The sequence below is a fragment of the Pteropus medius genome, unplaced genomic scaffold (assembly GCF_902729225.1).
Source record: "Pteropus medius unplaced genomic scaffold, Ma_sr-lr_union100, whole genome shotgun sequence".
Classification (NCBI taxonomy): domain Eukaryota; kingdom Metazoa; phylum Chordata; class Mammalia; order Chiroptera; family Pteropodidae; genus Pteropus; species Pteropus medius.
This window is the reverse complement of record NW_024340849.1, coordinates 37990787-38011653: the sequence shown is the minus strand read 5'-3', so window position 1 is coordinate 38011653 and position 20867 is coordinate 37990787. Positions and strand designations below refer to the sequence as shown.

The 20867-nt window shown below is 38.2% G+C and overlaps 1 protein-coding gene and 2 pseudogenes across 3 annotated transcripts in view; 2 read left to right on the top strand and 1 right to left on the bottom strand.

The window, feature by feature from the left end:
- The window catches only part of LAMA3 (laminin subunit alpha 3), a 227491-nt gene that overhangs the window by 13331 nt on the left and 193293 nt on the right, over positions 1 to 20867 (top strand). For all 3 annotated transcript variants that reach the window (XM_039844440.1, XM_039844420.1, XM_039844430.1), the window contains exon 2: positions 14804 to 14956. Coding sequence is in view for 2 of the 3 variants with exons in the window: in XM_039844420.1 (XP_039700354.1) it covers positions 14804 to 14956 (153 nt within the window). In the remaining variant the exon portion in view is untranslated. The remainder of the gene's footprint in view (positions 1 to 14803; positions 14957 to 20867) is intronic.
- Positions 4421 to 4539, bottom strand: LOC120590778 (uncharacterized; annotated as a pseudogene).
- On the top strand, positions 13294 to 13412 carry LOC120589735 (uncharacterized; annotated as a pseudogene).

Here is a 20867-nt window from a genome sequence, read left to right as displayed (position 1 = left end):
TGCACGTACTGTGTATGTGAGTGATACCAAATACAGCGGACAGAATGGTGAATAGGTGGAACAGCCTAGTAACCAAGGACTTGCTCCCCTGCCTAGTACAAGGTATTAATTTAACACACACATATAATGTTTACTGATGTTGGGCACTGTTCTAAAACACCTTACATATTAACTTCTTAAATCCTCACAACAGTTTGTGAAGGAGGTACTCTTAGCATGCTCATTTTAAACATGAAGAAACTGAAGCACAGAGAGGCTAAGTGATTTGTTTAAGGTCACACAGCTAGGATGTGGAAAAGCCAGGTATGCTCTTACCCATTGTGTTATCCTGCCACTGCTGTGCTAACTACTCCTCCCTCAGAGTTCCAGCCAAACTTTGCATCATTTCTCTAATTCCATTCATCACCTTGGAGGAATTTATTTTCATGTCTGTATCCTTATTAGATCATGTACTCTCTAAGGAGAGGGCCACATTTTTCTGCTCATGTCTGTCTCCCCTGTGGCACTCCATCGATACTTTCTGGAGAAATGTTGAAAGGGCATCACCATCATAGAATTTTCCTACCAGGTCAACATGTCGATAGAAGTGCTGTTTGATAAAAATACTTGAATTTCAACAACCTGCCTTTGGAAGACAGGTGTGCCCCTGATATATTGAATTTCAAAGTAGTGTCTGATGCAGTAGCTAAGACTAGTGACTAGGACTGGTCACCAGAAACTGGAAGAGGCAAGGAAAGTTCCTTCCTCTGCAGGTTTCAGAGAGAGCATGGTCCTGCCAATACTTCGATTTTAGACTTCTTCTAGCTTTCAGAACTATTGTTCTAAGCCACCCAGTTTGTGGCATTTTGCTTTAACAGCTCCAGGAGGCTGGTACTATACAGTAACTGTCTTAGTCCATTTTGGCTACCATAACAAAATGCTATAGAATGGGTAGCTTATAAACAACAGAAATTTATTTCTCACAGTTCCGGAGACTGGGAAACCCGAGGTCAAGGTGTGGGCAAATTCTGTATCTGGTGAGGACCCACTTCTCGTTCATAGACTTTTGTCTTTTCGCTGTGTTCTCACGTGGTGAGAGGATGAGACATCTCTCTGGGGTCTCTTTTATGAGGCACAAATTCCGTTCATGTAGGTAGAGCCCTCATCCTGAAAGGAATTATTTAGGTTAGGTCTCAACATAGGAATTTCTATGTGTAAGGAGGAGAGACACAAATATTCTGTCCATAGCAGTAACTTTAGCTCTAAATCAGATAACCAGTCTTTCAGTCAGTTAGCAGTATTTATAAAGCATTCAGGGAGAGAGTGTTATCTGTGTGTGGGACAGTGGGAGGATGAAGGCACTGCCTGGGCGGTTCTAGGATCTCTGCTTTTGAGACTTTGCAATCTGATAACTTAAAATATGATAACTGCAATCTGATAACAGAATGAGAAGAGCTCTTGTCCAAACAAATATTTAGTGATTGCCCACATTAAGAGTCATCCCTAAATATGAAGAATGTATCAGAGGAGCATAAAGTGAGAATCACCTAATGCGGGTTGGGTGGAGGGGGTTCAAGGATGATGGGTACCTGTGAGCCTTGGATCCATTTTCTGCACAGAGCCCAGTGGTCAGATGATTCCTTCACTAGTGAGGATTTTGGGGCTGCATCGGGGGACCAACAGAGTGAGATAATGAAATGAAAGGCCTGATTCTCTGGTTTTTTTTGGGATTGGCTCTGCAGAGACTAAATATTGCTGAGGATTTGGGTGCACAAAAGACATTGGTCACAAAGATTCTTTATAAGGTCGTTGCATAGTGATCTGATGAGAACACAAAAATTTCAGACTTTCAGATTTTCCTATATGTCTCCTCTGTCTCCAAGTAGCTTTCCTATTTCATTGTGATAGCTGATCACTTAATGTATCTTCAATGTGACATCAATTTTGAATGTTTTTAATGAACCAGAAAAATTAGCAGGAAATGCTAGAAGACCTCGTTGGGAAAATCTCTTAGCAAGGTTGCTATAAACTAGTTGAGTGTTCTTTCTTTTGTTTTATTTCATTATCTTTTAGATCAACTTAGTAGACTTTTAAGTAAAAATATAGCTATTAAAGTTACTCTTTCTAATGGAAATGCTAGGACCTGATAAAATCTTTGTTCCCTCTCTCTGAGCACCATGCTGGCTTTGAAATAACTGACTCTTTGCACCCCTTACACACTTGGTGTTATGTGCAGACCCATTTTTCTTTGATTTCTTACTTGCCTTGGTTTTGAGGTATTGTTTTTCTCTATTACACATAGCAACTGTCACTATAACTTAGGAAGATTGTAGCAGAAACAAATCACAGTAGAACTGCTTGATTAACCATAAGGAAGATGAGGTCAAGGACCTTTAGAATCATCACCAAAATGTTTGTAACCAATGGTCCTTCATATTCACTAAAGATAAAATAAAAAGGGCGATATAATGTTGCAGCACAAAGGATTGATTTGAGGTCACCTATGGAGAAGGACTGCCTGTGCAAATTCTGCTGCACCACTGAAGTGATTTTTAAAGAGGTGGGTAAAGAGTCCACCTCTAGGTCAAAATGCTACGTGTGATCTTTTAGGCCCAACCATAGGCAGTTACAAGGCATTGACTGGCAGGCTTCCTGGGGGAAGCTACCTTCCCTACACCAACCAGCCTTGTGTGTAGTGAGTTCATTGCAATTTTCTGGAGGGAATTGCAGTTAACGATTCAGGCTCCTCTAGACCAACCAGCCTTGCTTATGTGCATATCTACATTCTCAGCCTATGAGCCTCTATTCAGAGGCCTCCACTGTGGCTACTTCCTAGGGGCTTCCACTAAGACTTCTTATTGGAGAGCTATGGCTGAGGCACTTTTCTCCACTTTGACTCAGTACTTTTCTACTCCCACTCCTTCTCTTCTCCTTACTCCTAAGGCTCTGGGGCCATAAAAAGGCAGGAGGAGCCTTTTGTCTGATGCTTCTTGGCCGTGAGATAGTTCTCCTGTTATCTGACCCTTGCCTGGTGCCATTTCATGGGGGAAAAAATAGAACACCAAGGAGCTGGCACCTTTCTCTTGCCTACACTGTCCCAAAAAGTGAATACAGTGTTGATTAGCACTTTCAGATTGGCTCATCATCCTCACTGACCACCTCAACACCTGGAGGCTTGACAGGAGCTGGTAGAGTGTCTTTGTGGATGACTCTTAATGTGTTCTCATCTACTTAGGGAAGAACTGCCACCTTGAGACACACGTGTACACATATTTTTGTGTGATATTCATCTACTCAAGTATTTAACAAATATTTATTGACATCCATGTGCCAGGCACAAAGAATGGGGATATAATTCTGAACAAGGCAGAAAAGATCCCTGCCAACATAGAGCTAACGTGCTCTGGGGAGACTGCAACTAGTGAGTATACATATACAGTGATTTTAGATTGTTATTGTGTTTTAGAATAAACAGTATTAATGAAGAGAATCTTCTCTAGGTTGAGCAGACGGCAAGGCTCATTTAAAGAGGTGTTGATGGTGCAGAAACATGAGGGTTGAGAGGAAGCCAGCCCCACGAGGAGGGTAGGCAAATGTGTTCCAGGCAGAAAGACCAACACAGGTACAAGGGTCCTGAGGTGGGACATGTTTAGTGTGTCCTAGGAACTCAGAAAGCCGTGCTGCCCCAGTTGTTACACATTTTGAATGTTAGCCCTGCATGACACTTCTGTGTCCTTTCCAAAATTTATAAGTATTTCATTTTATTTTTTTGTATTTGTCTATACCCTTTCTGGTCCTCAAAATAATTTAGGTGGCTGATAAAATTTTAAAAAGAATGAACAAAAGAGTTAAGAGGATTAGGACAATGGGAAAAATACAGCAGTAAAAGAGTATAATTATTTTATAAGAAGATTAAAACAATAAATAAAGGGAAATGAGAGGGAAAAGCTCGGTTTGAGGACTGAATCAGGTCAGGTCAGACTATCATTCTTTTGAGGATCTTATCTGGCTTTTAGCAGGTCAACAGTTGATGGTTAAATGGATAAATGATCATGGCAGACCTGTTTTCATAAATCTAAGTTTTGGGATAAAGTTCTTAAGAGGAGGTACTTTGGGTTTGGGGCATTGGGTGGGCAGGCCTAGATGTGGCCTGGCCCACCTCGTAAGCCTGAGTTGGTTTTAGAGCAGACCATGTACATGCAACTTACAGATACTGAGCCACCCCTTATTACTAGTGAAATGCCAACACAACATAGAGGGAACAAGAGAATAGGGGGAGAAGTAAAAGGAAGAGGTATGCATGGAAACCATTAAAATATCAGTTTTAAAACTTCCAGAAAGAACTTCTTTTTTTTTTATGCGAGGCAACCCTTGGTTGATTACAAAGATCACAGATTACAAGGACCTTGTCAGTTTACAATCCCTTATATTTTATTTTTTACGCCTGCAGCGCCTGGTCTTCCTAGATGGTCTCCCATCCAAGTACTAACCAGGCCCGACCCTGCTTAGCTTTCGAGATCAGATGGGATTAGGCTGGTTTGGGGTAGTATGGCCATAGACTTCTTGTTCTTTTTTTAAAAGGAGGAACCCATTGGTCCTAGAACCCCAAAGTAGATTGTATGGTCATAATTAAGAACATGGGCTTTGGACTCAATCGAGCTGACTCGAAAGCAGCCCTTTCCTAAGAGTGTGACTTTGGGTGAGTAACCTCTCTAAGCCTTGGTTTTATCACCTGTAAAATGGGGATAGAATATCTTTTAGTTTATAAGGTTATTATGAAAATTACATGAAGTAAACCATATATACCTGGAACACAGTTAGTATTTAATAAATAGTAACTCTAATTAAAGGCTATTGAGACACCTATTTTAGTAAAAAAAAAAAAAAGTCAAAATAACAAAGCATTGGTAAAAGGGGCCAGGTTTGATGAGTGGAGTAGATGAAAGAGGAAGGTGTAATGTCTGGGAAACCACTTTGAAATGGAAAGAACTCATAATGAAGAAGCGTGTCATAGCCAGAAGAATGACCATCATTTTCTTTTTTTTCCTCTCTGATTTGGTTGTGATGGAAAGATAAGAAAGGGAGGTTGGTACCTGAGAAGTCTCTGAAGCTAGAGAGGCTCCGTCTGAAGATAGGAGAGCTGAGCTGAGCATGAGTGGAGCTTCCTGGCCAGAGCAGGCAGGTGGTCAGAATTTAGGAGCTGAGAGTGGATTCTTGGAGGCTCTGAAGGATGGAACAAATAGATTTTCATTAGAGGAGAAAAAGCGAGCCTAGATCTAGTTGTACTGTGCTTTCTAATGAGTTTAGTGGCCCAGGAATGAGTTTCCTGTTGTTTTTTTCCTGTAGTTTCCTGTTGTTATTGTTTTTGAAATCAGGAGTTCAGCTTCTGATCTTAAAGGTAAAATTATACACACACGACACACACACACGCACACGAATCCATGTCTGGGACTACTTCTCCTCATCACTAACTAACTTGTGTATCACTTTCTGGTATATTTCCCTAAGTGAGTAACAAAATAGTTTATGCCATTTTAATTTATGAACTAAACAAATAAATATTAAATGCTTGCCCTGTGCCAGATACCTTTCCAGGTAGTGAACAAGTCCCAGGCTCAGGGCATTTACAATCCAATAAAGATGATAGACGGTAAAAAAGCAAATGATATGATTCCTGCTTAGAAGAAAGAGAAAGAGGATAAGTGCACAGAAGTAGATGGTAGAGGGCAGTGCTGCTTTAGATGAAGTTGATAGGAAAGACCTCTTGGAAAAGAGACGTAAGTCTTGGAGAAGCATGTTCCTGGGAGCAGGACTAGCAAGTACAAAGGCCCTGAGGCAGGAACAACCTTGGAGTGAATGAGGAAAAGCAAGAGGGTCAGTGTGGGTCGAGTGGAACAAGCGAGGGGAAAGTGGGAGGTTGTTTATTTTAAACATGTGTGTTTATATCCTGATGAGAATAATCCAGTAGAAGGATAAATTGAGATGCAGGAAAGTATGTGTGTTTAGGGGGTGTGTTGCAGATGCAATATCCTTGAGCAGACAGGAGGAACAAGATTCAGTGAGTGTGTGTGTTGGGGCTGGGGTTTGGAGCACAGACAGCTTCTCCATAACAGTGGGTGGCAAGGTGAGTATGTGGACACAGATGCAGGGAGGTTTGTGGATTAGTAAGATGAGCAAATTCAGTAAATTATCAGTGGAAAGGAAGAGGGCAGAGGAGGTTTGAAGAGCATGGGAAATGTGTGAAATAATTTCTAGGAGGGTAAAAGAAGGAATATAGTGAAACACTACACCAGTATGGAAAAAACACAGTTCTAAGTTGTTTGTGGATGAAGAAGACTAAAAGTGTCTTCGTTTACCTGTCTGACTCACAGGCAGATGGTGCCCAAGGGGAGAACACATGTTCCTCTTTGGTGCCTCTGTCTCCCCAGTCTGTAAAAAAGTCTGATGATTGTAATCACCTTATAGACTTGTCATGACAATTAAGTCAGCATGTACCAAGGGCAAGGTGCCATGTCTGGCACATGAATGTTTCCTTTTGTCATCACTACCATCAATGAAGCTACTTCTGTGGCTGCGGCTGCAAGAACCTTCGCTAGTGGCCCACCTCAGACGTGCTTCGTTGCTGTGGCCTCTGCATCCCAGGCTGCAGAGGGAGGAAGAATCACCTGGGGTGCTTTCTAAAATTTCTGATTCCTGGCTCCTACTAGAGATGGTGATTCTGTAGGTCCAGGGCAGGGCTGGAGATCTGCACTCCAGTGGTTTCGATGGTGGTGCGATCACTTTATGGACGGCATCTTGTATCCTCACAACCGCTGCGTAACAGTGGCAGTGTTAGCCCATTTTAACAGAGAAAACAGAGTTCATGGGAGGCCAAAAATTCAGCTAACATTTTGAAGCTGTAACTTGTAGAGGCAGGATTTGAACCTCTATAATTCTACTCAAAAATGCATCACTTTGAAAAGAATTAAAAGAACTTGGCCTGAATTGAAATAATTTTTGAGTAATACGTATAAATTTTGCAGACATTTGTTTATCTGCCTTAAAAAAATATATTTGGAAGCAACTTTGAGCTCCTTGTTTTTTAGATCTCTCACATCCCCAGCTCCAGAACCCAGCACACTAGAGACGGGGTGAAACCAGTGTGGAGTTACAGGGCTGGGCACTTCCCTGTGCTTTGTACTCACCTTTCACCCTACTATGTGCAGACATATAGGTCTTCAGGAATTTTACAAACACTTGTCTTTTGTGCTTCTCAGATATATTTTTGTGCCTCTCAGAAGGGAGAATACGCTAAGCAATGTCTTTGCAAAGGATCAATCCCAAATTTGGATGTGCACACTCCAGAATGTTCTCCACATCAGGGCTCCAGCTGGCTTGGGTTCTGGCACTGGAGATAATGCCTTCAAGGCACATAACCTTGGGAACTTTTGTGAGTGATGGCTAGGAGTGGGGTTTGTGGCAGCACAAATGTGGGCTGATATGTAATGGGGCTGTTGATGGATGAGTGTAGGTAAGTGTTCATCTTGTCAGGTTTCTTGTGCCTGCCAATAAGAGCATGCATCTCAGCTTCTGTCAGATAAGGTTCTTTCCTGAGCTGGGTCTCTTTTCACGCATCTGGTTTTTGGCAGGTGTTTGGAATATCACATAATTGCTTTTCCAGTGCATCTCGCACTCCATCCATATCTAAGACAGGGCTCTTTGCTGTAGCTCACAGAGCAGTCAGGCCAGGATGGAAAGCTTTCTGGACTTTCCAGACCCCCACACAGGTCCTGGTTTCTGCACATCCTGGCTTTGTGGTTTGAGGCACTTCAGCTCTTTAAGTCTTCACTTCTTTGTCAGTAAGTTTTGAGTACTTTAATAGAAACCTCAGAGTGTTTCAAAGATTAAGTAAAATAAAGCGTGGTGTGCCACCCCTGGGTACCCACACTCTCCCCCTTATCTTGATCCCAGAACCTTTGGGTAATATATGGTGTTTGAATTACTTTTCTCTCACTTAGGGGCAGGATCCAACTCTTAGTGTTTATTTTCACCCCAGCATCCAATGCAGTGGAGAGGCAATTCGGAAAAGTTGAATAAATGAATGAATGTTCAAACAATACAGGAGAAGTTATGTCAGGGAGCAGTGCTATAATCAACCTCTAGTTTTTTATAACAAGACAGTGTTTATATTGTAAATTCAGTTGCAAAGTATTATATATGAGAGACTTTTAGTTAAGGAGAATCATCAAAAATGTTAGCAACCAGGAGAGACTATTTTTTCCCATCCTTCTGAAAAAGTATAGGTCACTCTGTGGACCTCTGGGCAAACATTGGCTTAATCTCTGAGGTACTCCAACCTTGGAACTTAACTCTAGCTGTTTATTTGAACAGTCCTGTCCACTTTCTTTCTAGCCCCTTCTATTACATTAGCTATTTTCCATGTGACTAGGCTAATATTAGCCTTGACACAATTCAGAGCATGAGTCCCTTGTTCTGTTTATCTTTTAGTTTTCTCATCTCTGGAATTGTGTCTGGTACAGAGTGGATGATCGGTACAGGTTTTTTGCTTGGATGGATGAATCATTTAACACAAAAGCCACCTTGTTCTCTCTCCCCCTCATCTCCAGCTTCTGCCACTTTTTGTACTGCTTCTAATTATTTATGGTAATTTTTAAAATATTTGATATCAGGTGCAGAGTTGTGTTATAGGTTATTCGTAATCCTCAGTTGTGACATGCTTTCATCATTGGTCCTTGCATGGTCTGCTTTAATACATATGTGAATGAAAGGTTTTAAAATAATATAACGAGGATTCATGAACTTGCTACGAAAACCAAAAATAGGGCCTTGATAATAACTTATGTCTAAACATATGGTTTCCCTACCTCTAATCTCTGTTTTCCATAATCAGGGGTAACCATTATCCTGAATTCTTTATTAATTTTCTTTTTTCTGTCCTTTTAAAATAATTTTTATTACACCTATATATTCCAAAAAACAAAATGCCTTTCATTCTGGTTGTTCTTAATTTTATAAAAAGTATATCATACTTAAAAAAAACCTGTTATATTGCTAAGATTCATCCATGTTGTTTCATGTTGTTGTATATATTCATTTATTCATTATTGTTCATATATTCATTCACTGTGTGAATATACCACTGTTGATTTATTCCCACTCCCGTGACTGGAAAATTAGGTTATTCCCAGGATTTTGCTCTTATGAACAGTGCTGTTATAAATATTCTTGAATATGATGCCATCAAAGTTTTGCAAGAGCTTTTTCTGTTTTGTTTTGTTTTTTGGGGTTATGAGCTTGAGAGCAGAATTTCTGGATCATAGTAAATGTAAAATTTTGACTTTAGGAGGTAATGCCAAAACCGTTCCCAAAGTCTTTGCACCAATTCCTACTACTGCCACACCACATCCTTTCTAATACTTGTTATTCTCAAACTTTAAATTTGGTCCTATTGACATATAGTTGGCCAACATCACTAATCATCAGAAAAATGCAAATTAAAACCACAATGAGATATTACCTCACACCTGTCAGAATGACTATCATCAATAAATCAACAAACAAGTGTTGGTGAGGATGTGGAGAAAAGGGAACATGTCTACACTGTGGGTGAGATTACAAATTGGTACAGCTGCTGTGGAAAACAGTATGGAGGTGCCTCAAAAAATTAAAATTGTAGCTGCCATACGATCCAGCAATTCTACTTCTGAGTATTTGTCCAGAAAAATCCAAAAACAGTAATTTGAAAAGATATATGCAACCCCTATGTTCATCGCAGCATTATTTACAATAGCCAAGATATGGAAGCAACCTAAGTGCCCATCAATAGATGTTTGGATAAAGAAGTGGTACATACATACAATAGAATATTACTCGGCCATTAAAAATAATGAAATCTTACCACTTGCAACGACATGGATGGACCTGGAAGGTTTTATGTTAAGTAAAATTAGTCAAGCAGAGAAAGAAAAATACCATATGATCTCATATATATGTGGAATCTAAAGAACAAAATAAGCAAACAAACAAAACAGAAACAGACTTACAAATACAGAGAACAAACTGATGATTGCCAGATAGGAGGGGGGTTGGGAGCTGGGTGAAAAAGGTCGGAGGATTAAGTACAAATCGTTGGTTACAAAATAGTCAAGGGGAAGTAAATAATCATTATGCTGTACACCAGAAACTATTATAAAGTAGAATTGAATGTCAACTGTAATTCAAAAAAAAAATTTGGTCCTGTCGAATGGGTATAAAACAGTATAGCACCCTGATCATTAATGATGGTGATTGTGAACATTTCTTCAAATGTTTGTTGATGTGTTTCCTCTTCTGTAAAATGCCTATTCTCACTTTTCCCTTTTTTTTTTTCCTGTTAAATGGTTTATATTTTCCTTATTGATTTGTAGGAGTTTGGGATATATTTCTGATGAGAATTCGTTGTTGATTTTTGGCCCTTTGTTTAGTTATTGATTCTTGTGTATAACAAACCACACCAAGATTTAGTGGTTTAAAACAATGACAAATTATTTTTTTCTAATAATTCTGTGAATTGACTGGGATCCGCTGAGTGGTTCTTCTGTTTCTGTCAATTGGGGTAATTCACTTAGTTGCATTTAGCTGCTGGCTAGGATGAACTGGATGGTCCAAGAAGGCTTCGCTAACACGTCACATGTCTCGGTGCTCTGCCATGTGTCCTCTCCATTTGGTTACCTTGGGCTTTTTCATAGCATGGTGATTTCAGGGTAGTTGGACTTTCTATGTAGAGGCTGGCTTCCAAGAAAAAGGAGGCAGACTCTGCTAGTCCTTTTAAGGCCTTTGTTTGGAAATCTCAGAGTGCTACTTCTACTACAATGAAGCAAATAATAAAGTCAGTTTGTATTCAAGGAGAGAGAATAGCCTCCAGGGTAAGCACTCTCCATCTCTTGATGGGTGAAGTGGCAGACACAGTAGAGAGAGAAAGAATTGATGATGGTAGCCATCATTGGAGACTACCTGCCACTTATGTATTGTGAAGAGACTTGAAAGTTTTATTTCTGACATTTAAGTTCATATATATTTGAGGTTGATAATTTGTTTGTGATTTGAATAAGAATCCGATTTTATTCTTTTCCATTTTATATAGATTAACCCCTTTTTTCCCTACTGATCTCACATATCGTATATAACCTTTGTTATATACTAAGGTTTCCGAAACGTGTGGGTCTGTTTTTGGCCTCTCTGTTCTTTCTCATAGGTCTGTGTGTCTCATCTTGCTGTGTCTTAATTAAAACAGCTTCATAAAAGGCCCCATTACCTTGAAAGGCAAATTTCCTCCTCCTGGACTCCTTTTCAGCAATATCTAGGGTTTTTTTGGTATTTTACTGTTCCATATAAATTTTAGAATTATCTTATTATGTTCCAAGAGAATCCGTATTGAAATTTTTATTGGAATTGTATTGACTTTATAGATCAATTTGGGAGAGAATTGACAAGTTTTCAACATTATTTTCCTATCCAAGAAAATGATATCTCTCCATTTACTTATTTAGATTTTTTAAATTCCCATAATAAAGTATAAAAAGTTTTATTAAATTTATTTTGAGATACTTCATGTTCTCTGATATTATTTTAAATGGCATTTTCCCTTATTTATATTTTCTCGTTGTTTGTTGCTGTTGAACATAAATCAGTGACTTCTGTACATTAATCTTATATTCAGCCATCTTGTTAAACTTGCCTAGTAGCTCTAAATTTTTTTTCAGTACATTCATTTGGGGTTTTAATGTGAATAATTTTATCACTTGGAAATGATACTAGTTTTATTTTTTTATTCCAAATGTCATACCTCTGTTTTTTTGTCCTACTTTTAAAGCTCCTTCTTATTCTTTTGCCCAGTTTTCATTTTCAATTCTTGTTGAAAACAGCAAGTTGAATCAGAAGTGACTGAGATTTACAGAGACATGAGCCCTTTTCTTTGTGTTTCCACACAGAGCGGTAGAGTTAGTGTGTTTATTGGAAGATGTGGCTGTAGGAAGATGAATTTAGCCCCTGCCGGTGATAGTCGTGGGAAGGAAAGGACTGCCTGCAATGATCTGCCTTCTGAGAAGGCCCGTGGACTCTTTTTCTTCTGTTCCTCAAACCTTATTTTGAAAACTGTTGTCAGTTATTGTGTTTTTAAAAAATCAGCATTAGGTCATCTTATCTTAAAGTCCTGCTTCTTAGTGCCAAGGCCCTGTCTTCAGAGATTTGTCATAGCCTTCGCCTCCCTGAGAAAGTTCCTCAACCCCAAGTGTATTTATCCCGGTCGCATTTCCACATAGACTTAAACGTCCATGATGATCTCAGGAAAAATGATTTGGAAGGATGGGTAGAGTTTTTTTTAAAACATTTTAAAGACTCATTCGTCTGACTTTTTTCAGTTTTAAATCCATAGTCTGATTTCCTTCAGGGTACTACTGAATTTTTTTTTTTTTTTTGAGTTTTCACATAAGTCGATTTGTAGTAAATATGACTTTTGAGACATAGATTAAAAATCACTGAAACTTCAAGAAGAAAATAAATGAAAGAAAAGAAGTATTTTAATGAATTTTTTTGGATACAAATTTCTCACCTTGACCATTTAAGATTACTTAAAGAAGCCAGATTTTCTAATATTAATTTGTAAATTAGTTTTTAAACATATAATTATTTTTTAGAATAAATTTTCTTTTTTTCCTTTCTTAAGGAGAAAGTATATGTTATATTTTTATTTGTTATTATTTAACTTAATTTTGTGGAATCTTTGTTAGAGCTCGTTTTATATGGCAAAAAAGGGTATCGCCTAAAATTGTCTAATACACACAGTCAAACTAGAAAAACCATTAACTCTGGAATTGTTGGTTTGATAAGTTTTTTTAATAATATTTTTTATTTTCAGTTATAATTGGCTTACAATATTATGTTAGTTTCAGGTGTACAACATAGTGATTAGACGTCTATATAACTCACAAAGTTATTTTTAAATAGTCTTTGCTATCAAAGTTTTTTTTCTGATGACATGTGTAGAAACAAACAGAAACAAATAACATGGCTTGATTTTTTACTTGGGAAAAGTTTACTGCTAGGAATTCATCTTTAACTTACATATTTATTATATCCGAACCTTCCAAATGTCAGTGTTGACACTAACTTGGGCAATTATAATGCTGTCAGGGAAGGCTTCTTATGTGGTGGTTATGCCCCAAGGTAATTTAATTTGAGAGCAAAGTAGTTCAGTTTGTGAAGTCCACCATTGGGTAAGCATGATCCTTTGATACAGTTAAATATAAGTTAATATATAAGGAAGGCCTGTGTTCAGTCTACAGCCATATCACCCCGAATGTGCCGGATCTTGTCTGATCTCAGAAGCTAAGCAGGGTCGGACCTGGTTAGTACTTGGATGGGAGACCACCTAGGAAGACCAGGTGCTGTAGGAGTAAAGAATAAAAAATAAGGGATTGTAAACTGACAAGGTCCTTGTAATCTGCGAGGTCCACCAAGGATTGCCTCACCTAAAAAAAAAAAAAAAAAGAAAGGCCTACATTCAGCTTTTTAGATTGTAATGTCTGTAAAATCTGTATGCATTACAACAAACAAAACAGAATCAAGAGATTCTGCCTGCCATAAAAGAGTAATTCTGTAAGAAGTTAGAGATGATAATATCAAACAGATACTCACCATAGGTAAAAATCGATTCCCACTTATGTACTGAATTAACTTAAGTCACTTAGTAGCCACCATCTTGGTTATCAGATTGACTGTCACAGTATCGCAGTGCTTGTGTTCCAGTAACCCTTATTTTATTTATCAATGGCACCAAATTTCAAGAGTAGTGATGCTGGCATTTCAGATATACTGAATAAGCTGTAAAGTACTTCCTTTAAGTGAAACGGTGAAAGTTCCTGACTTAATAAAGAAAGATAAAAATTGTATGCTGATATTGCTAAGCTTTAAGGTAAGAACGAATCTTCTATCTATGAAATTATGAAGAGGGAAAAAGAAATTCATGCTAGTTTTGTTGTTGCACCTCAAACTGCAAAAGTTATGGTCACAGTGTGTGTTAAGCACTTAGTTAAGATGGAAAAGGTATTAAATTTGTGGGCAGAAGACATGAACACTGTGTTCTGATTGATGGCAACATGTTCACCAGAAAGCACTGAGCTGGTATGAAGACTTCTTGTTGAACATGAAATGAGTGACGCATTCACATAACTTTTCTTACAATATATTGGTATAATTGTTCTAGTTTATTATTAGATATTATTGTTAGTCTCTTACTGTGCCTAATTTATAAATTGAACTTTATCATAGGTGTGTAGAGGGGAAAACATAATATATATAGGGTTTGGTACTATGTGCAGTTTCAGGCATCCACTGGTGGTCTTGGAACGTATCCTCTGCAGATAATGGGGGAACTACTGTACTTCAAGCTTCCACTTGGAATGTTGAATGTTTCCCAGTGCCTGACACAGAACTTGCACAAAGTAGGATGTAAAGAATAAAAAGGATTTGCTGAAGGAAAACATTTTTGCATCCCAAGTACAACAGGCTCTTCTTAAAGAGTTATTTGGGATGAGTAAAACATAGCTGTAAAAAATGGAAGCTAAATAGAATCTATATCCCAGAAATATGATAAATAGAGGTATAAACAAGTGATATGTTTTAAAATTAAGTAAAAAAGAAAAAGCCTTCTCTTCAGAATACATTATAATTAACTTGACCAGCTGACATCTCTAAGCTGCATGAAGCAGACTTTGTTTTGGTTACCCTTTTAACTAAATTGATAACAAAATTACTCAAAAAATTAAAAAGAGCTTTTTTCCCCCAGGGGCAGTTCTGTGACTATTGCAATTCTGAGGACCCCAGGAAAGCACATCCAGTCACCAATGCTGTTGATGGATCTGAACGTTGGTGGCAAAGCCCTCCTCTCTCCTCAGGCCTATGGTACAACAAAGTCAACGTCACTTTGGATTTAGGGCAGGTAAGTTATGCTTTCAATTGGAATGGGGAAAATTCATTTGAATATTGTTTTTGTGCCAATTTCTGATATATTAAAAAAATAAACTTCAGTTTTAATGCAGTAATCATTTTGAGCCTGTTACATTAATATTTGCATCCTTCAATAACCAGATGGTGCCTGTCACAATGCAGACACCCATACTATCTATTAAATGAGTTGAAAAATAGTTGTAAATAGTTTCATTGCCAAAAATATTTTTATTACTATTTTTAATTGTGGTAAAGTATGCATAGCAAAAATTTGCCATCTTAGCCATTTTTAAGTGTACAGTTCAGTAGTGTTAAGTACATTCACACTGTTGTACATCCAGTCTCCAGATGCTATTTTTTTTTCAGAACTGACACTCCATACCCATTCGGCATTAACTCTCCATTTCCCCCTCCCCGCCAGAACATGGAAACCACTATTGTACTTCCTGTCTATGAATTTGACTACTCTAGGTACCTCATATAAGTGGAATCATACAGTATTTGTCCTTTTGTGACTGGCTTATTTCACTTAGCATATCTTCAAGGTTCATGCATGTTGTAACATATGTCAGAATTTTCTTTCTTTTTAAGGCTGAATAATATTCCATTGTATGTGTATACCACATTTTGTTTATCCATTCATCTGTCTATGGATACGTGTGTTGTTTTCACCTTTTGGCTATTGTGATTAATGCTGCTATGAATGTGGGTACAACAAAGACAATTTCATAGCGTTCTCTTTTCTGGAAGTTCTGACTCTGTGAACACTGACTGCTATAGTTTTTGGCCTTGTTTGGCCAGCTGGTCCACAACAAAACCTGATTTCAGGCTTATACTCCTATGGTAGGCTAAGATGGTCCCCAGGATGCCTGCTCCTGTGAATATGATATATGTCATGCCCGAAATTAGTTGGCATTATATGACAAAGATGAAGGAATTTTGCAGATGTGTTTAAGCTCGCAAGTCATTTGAGTCAGTTAATCAAAAGGGAGTTTAAACTGGTAGACCTTTTCAAATTAGGAGAGCTCTTAAAAGAGACTGGCCCTACCTGAAGGAAGACAGTTGAAGCATAAGAAATTTTCCTGCTGACCTTGAAAGGGAAAACTGCCATGTTGTAAACTTCCTGTGGAGATGGCTATGTGTCAAGGACCTAAGAGTGGATTCTGGATTCTGAGAGTGGCTCCAGCCAACAGCCAGCAAAAAAGTAGAGACTTCAGCTTTACAACCACAAGGAGCTGGATTCTGCTAACAATATATTGAAACTTGGAAGCAGGTCTTTCCAGTCATCCAGTCGACACCTTGACCCTGAGCAGCAAACCTGGTCATGCCATACCCAGACTCCTGACGGACAGAACTGCAAGATGATAAATGGGTGTTATTTTAAGACATTAGGTTTGCGGTTATTGTTAAACAGCAATAGAAAACCAATATACCTTCTTATTTCCTTTTTCAGACCAGGGAGTGCCTCTCAGTCATTCCATCCTATTTTTAATATTAATTAAATATTAATTGAGTACCTTCTGTGTGCCAGACACTGTTCTAGGCACTTGGGAAGTATGAGGGAACAAAAAAGATGAAGATGTTTCCCTTTATGACACTTATATTCTAGTGTGGGAGACAGCCCACAAAAATATACATAATAAATAAGTATATATGATAGTTAAAAGCTGATAAGAGCTATGTAAAAATTAAAAGGTAGACCGTGGTAAGAATATCATGAATGCAGAGAAAAGGATGGTTTCCATTTTTAATTAGGATGGTCAGGAGAGGGCTTATTAAAGAAACACTTGAAGCAGGTGAAAGAGTTAAGTCATATAATTTGTAACTCTGACAGAGGGAACAGCCCTGAAAGTCCCTAAGGTGGGAGTTTGTCTGAAAAGTACAAAGAGCAGCATGGAGACCAGAGTGGCTGGAGCAGAGTAAGAAAGGGGGAGGTGGCAGGATAAGAGGTCAGAGGGCCAAAAGACAGGGCCAGATCATATAGGGCCCCATAGGCCATGGTAAGCTCTTTGGTTTTTAAGTGAAATGAGAGCCATTACAGTCTCATGTAGAGGAATGATATGATTTGACTTATATTTAAAAAAGATTTCCTGGCTGTTCTGTTGAGGATCATAGCGGAGCAAGTGTAGAAGCTAGTTAGAACACTGTCACAGTAATCCTCTGGTGGCAGTGGAAGTGGGTGACTGGATTCCAGGTATACTTTGGAGAGGTGCCATAATTTCCTAGTGATCTGAATGTGAAGTAGGAGAAAATAGAGGATTCAGGGATGATTCCCAAAACTTTTGGTCTGAACAAATGGAACTGCTGTTTCTAGAGATGTTGGAGACTGTGGGAAGAGCAGGCTTAGGGGAGACTGGTTGTTATTCTGGACATGCTAAGATTGACAGTGTGTGGATGTCCAAGTGGAGATATGGACTAGGCACTTGGAGAGATGAGTCTGAAAAACTGTCTGGGCTGGAGACAGACATTTGTTGTGGATTTCTTTAGGATATATCCTATTTAAGATTTCCCAGCTTCTTGAATCTGTAGGCTTCCCCCCTACCTTCTTTAATCCTCCCCCCACTCCCACCTCTGACCTACGGATGTTCCTGTCTCCCCTTAAGAACTGGATCTCTGAAGGCAGAGTGCCTCCTCCCACACGCTCGAGGCATGCACCTGGAGCCTGGCGCACCCGGGGTATAGTCTGTGGCTCCACCTGGGGCATGAACCCAGGACCTTCTGTGTGTAAAGCAGACGTGCTAACCACTACACGAATCTGTAGGTTTTATACCTTTCACCAACTTTGGAAAGTTTTCAACTCCTTCCTTGCTTTTCCAGCTTTGTTGAGGTATAATTGACAAACAGAATTATATATATATAAAGCGTACGACCTGATAATTTGATGTACATATACTTTGTGAAATGATTACAATGATGAGGTTAACTAACACAGCAATTCCCCAACCTTTTTGGCACCAGAGACTGGTGCTCCTATGAGAATCTAATGCCTGATGATCTGAGGTGGAGCTGAGGCAGTGATGTTAGCACTGGGGAGCGGCTGCAAATAAAGATGAAGTTTCACTGGCACCCGTCGCACACCTCATGTTCTGTGGCCTAGTTCCTAACAGGCCATGGACCAGTACTGGTCTGTAGCCTGGAGGTTGGGGACCCCTGAAGTAACATATTCATCACTTCACATAGTTACCATTTTTTGAGTGTGTGGTGAGAACATTTAAGGTCTACTTTCTTAATAAATTTCAAGTATGCAGTATAGTGTCATTAACTATAGTTACCATGCTGTACATTAGATCTTATAACTGAGTTCATATACCCTTTGACCAGCATCTCCCATTTCCTCCCATACCCTAGCCCCTGGTAACCACATTCTACTATCTGTTTCTATGAGTTCAACCTTTTTTTTTTTAATTCACATATAATTAGATGATATAATATTCGTCTTTCTATGTCTGGCTTATTTCTCTTAGCATAGTGTCCTCTAGGTTCATCCATATTCTTGTAAATGGCAGGATTTCAGTCATTATTTCTTCGAATACTTTTCAGCCCCTCTCTCTTATCTCCCTTTGGGATTCTGATAATACGAATGTTGTATTTTTTAATTATTGTTCCACAGGTCCCTGAGGCTCTGTTCATTTTTTTTTTCTAGTTGATTTTTCTATATTTTTTCAGATTAGGTAATTATATTGTCCTATTTTCAAATTCACTGATTCTTTTTTATACTTGTTCTTATACCTAGCCATTCCAGTAAGTTTTGAATTTTAGTTATTTTATTTTTCAATTCCATACTTTCCATTTTGTATTTTTTGTATCTTTTATATCTTTTTATATCTATATCTTTTATATCTTTTATTTCTTGGCTGAGATTTGTATATTTTCATTTACCTCAGGAGTATTTTTACTTATCATTGAAATATTTTTATGATTCCTGCTTTAAAGTTTTGTCAGATAATTCTATTGTCTATTTCATCATCTTGTGCTGGGGTCTGTTGATTGTCTTATCTCATTCTAGTTGTTATTTTTTTCCTGGTTTTAGGTATGATAAGTGGTTTTCAGTTGTATTCTGGACATTTTAGATGTTATATTAGGAGACTCTAGATTCTATTTAAATCTATCTTAACAGGCAGTCACACTGTTTAGGTTTAATGTGTAGGTCCTGGTCTACTTTAATGGGCTGTGGTTCCAATTACAATTTGGTTTTTAGAGCTGGTGCACACTCTTCTAGTCTGCTTTGTTCATCTGGTGCCTGGGGCTTCTGCTTGGTTTCTATTAGTGCTGTCTGTAAGGGCAGAATAAACTTCTCCTGACCCAATGTCACTTGGTAGGGGTTAAGAGATGCTGGACTTTCAGGGCAGAGAGTGCTTCCCAAGCCCACTATCCCAGGCTTCCTGGTGTAGGTGGAGCTCCTGCTAAAATAGAAATTTGGAAGTTGATAGCATATAGATGGTATTAAAATATGAGAGAGCGGGAAGAGCAGAGGACCAGGGGCTGAGCCCTAGGGCTCTTCAACATTAAAAAGTCAGGGAAAAGAGAAGGAACCAGTAAAGAAGACTGATATGGAGTGAAAAATGGGAGGAGGGCAACCAAGAGAGGGTGGTGTCCTAAAAGCCAGATGAAGGAGAGAGACTTACAACTCTATAATACAAAGACAAAGCCTTATTTTAAAAAATAGGCAAAAGTTCTAAACAGACATTTCTCCAAAGATACACAATGGCTAATAAGCACACGAAAAGGTGCTCAATACGTTAATCTTCAGGGAAATATAAATTAAAATCATAATGAGTTACCACTTCACACCCAGTCAGATGGCTATAATCAAAAAGATAATTACAAGTATTGGTGAGGCTGTGGAGAAATTGGAACCCTTGTACATTGATAGTGGGAATAAAAAATAGTATAGCTGTTTTGGAAAACACTTTCGATAGTTCCTCGAAGTTAAACACAGAGGTTATCATATGACCCCGCAATTCCATGACTAGTTATTTACCCAAGAAAAAAGAAAACATACATCTACAGAAAAGCTTGTTTATGAATGTTCATTGTAGCATTAGTCATATTAGCCAAAAATAGAAATAACTTGAATTTCTATCAACTGATGAATAAATAAACCAAATATGGCATATTTCTATAGTGGAATATTAATCAACAATAAAAAGGAATGAATTTCCAATGAATGCTATAACATGGTTGAACCTTGAAAGCATTATGCTATGTGAAAGAAGCCAGCCACATACGATTTCATATATATGAAATGTCCAGATAGGCAAATCTATAGAGATAGAACAGTCACTTAGCGGTTGCCGGGGGTAGGGGTTTTGGAGAGAATTGGGGAATGACAACTAGCAGATATGGTTTGTTTGAGGAGAGAGATGAAAATTGATTGAGATTGATTGGACAACTCTGTAAATATACTAAAAACCTTTTCATTGTACATTTTAGATGGGTGAATTGTATGATGTATGAATTATATTTTAATAGAACTATAAAAAATAAAATTTTTTTTATAGTTCTTTTTTTCTATAAAAAAATTTTTTTTTATAGAAAGAGGATATTTCAAGAAAAGAAGGAGGGAGAGAATAACTGTGTCAAATATTGTGTCAATTAATGTAAAACTAATAATGACCAATAATTCACCATTGCATTTGTCAGTGTGGAGGTCACTGGTAACTTGGATGAGACAGGCTCGAAAACCTGACTATAGAAGATTAAAAGAATCTTCTATACTAGGAGTTGAAACTTCTAGTATAGAAATCTAATTTAAAGAGTTTTGCTGCAATGGGGAAAAAAAGAAATGGGAAAGAGTTATCGAAAGTTAGGTGAAGAGAAGGTTGGTTAAGTCATGATGGAGAGAGAGCAATGAGCTTGTGTACAGATGGTAATAAGAACAGGAGGGAGAAGACTGCTGCTGT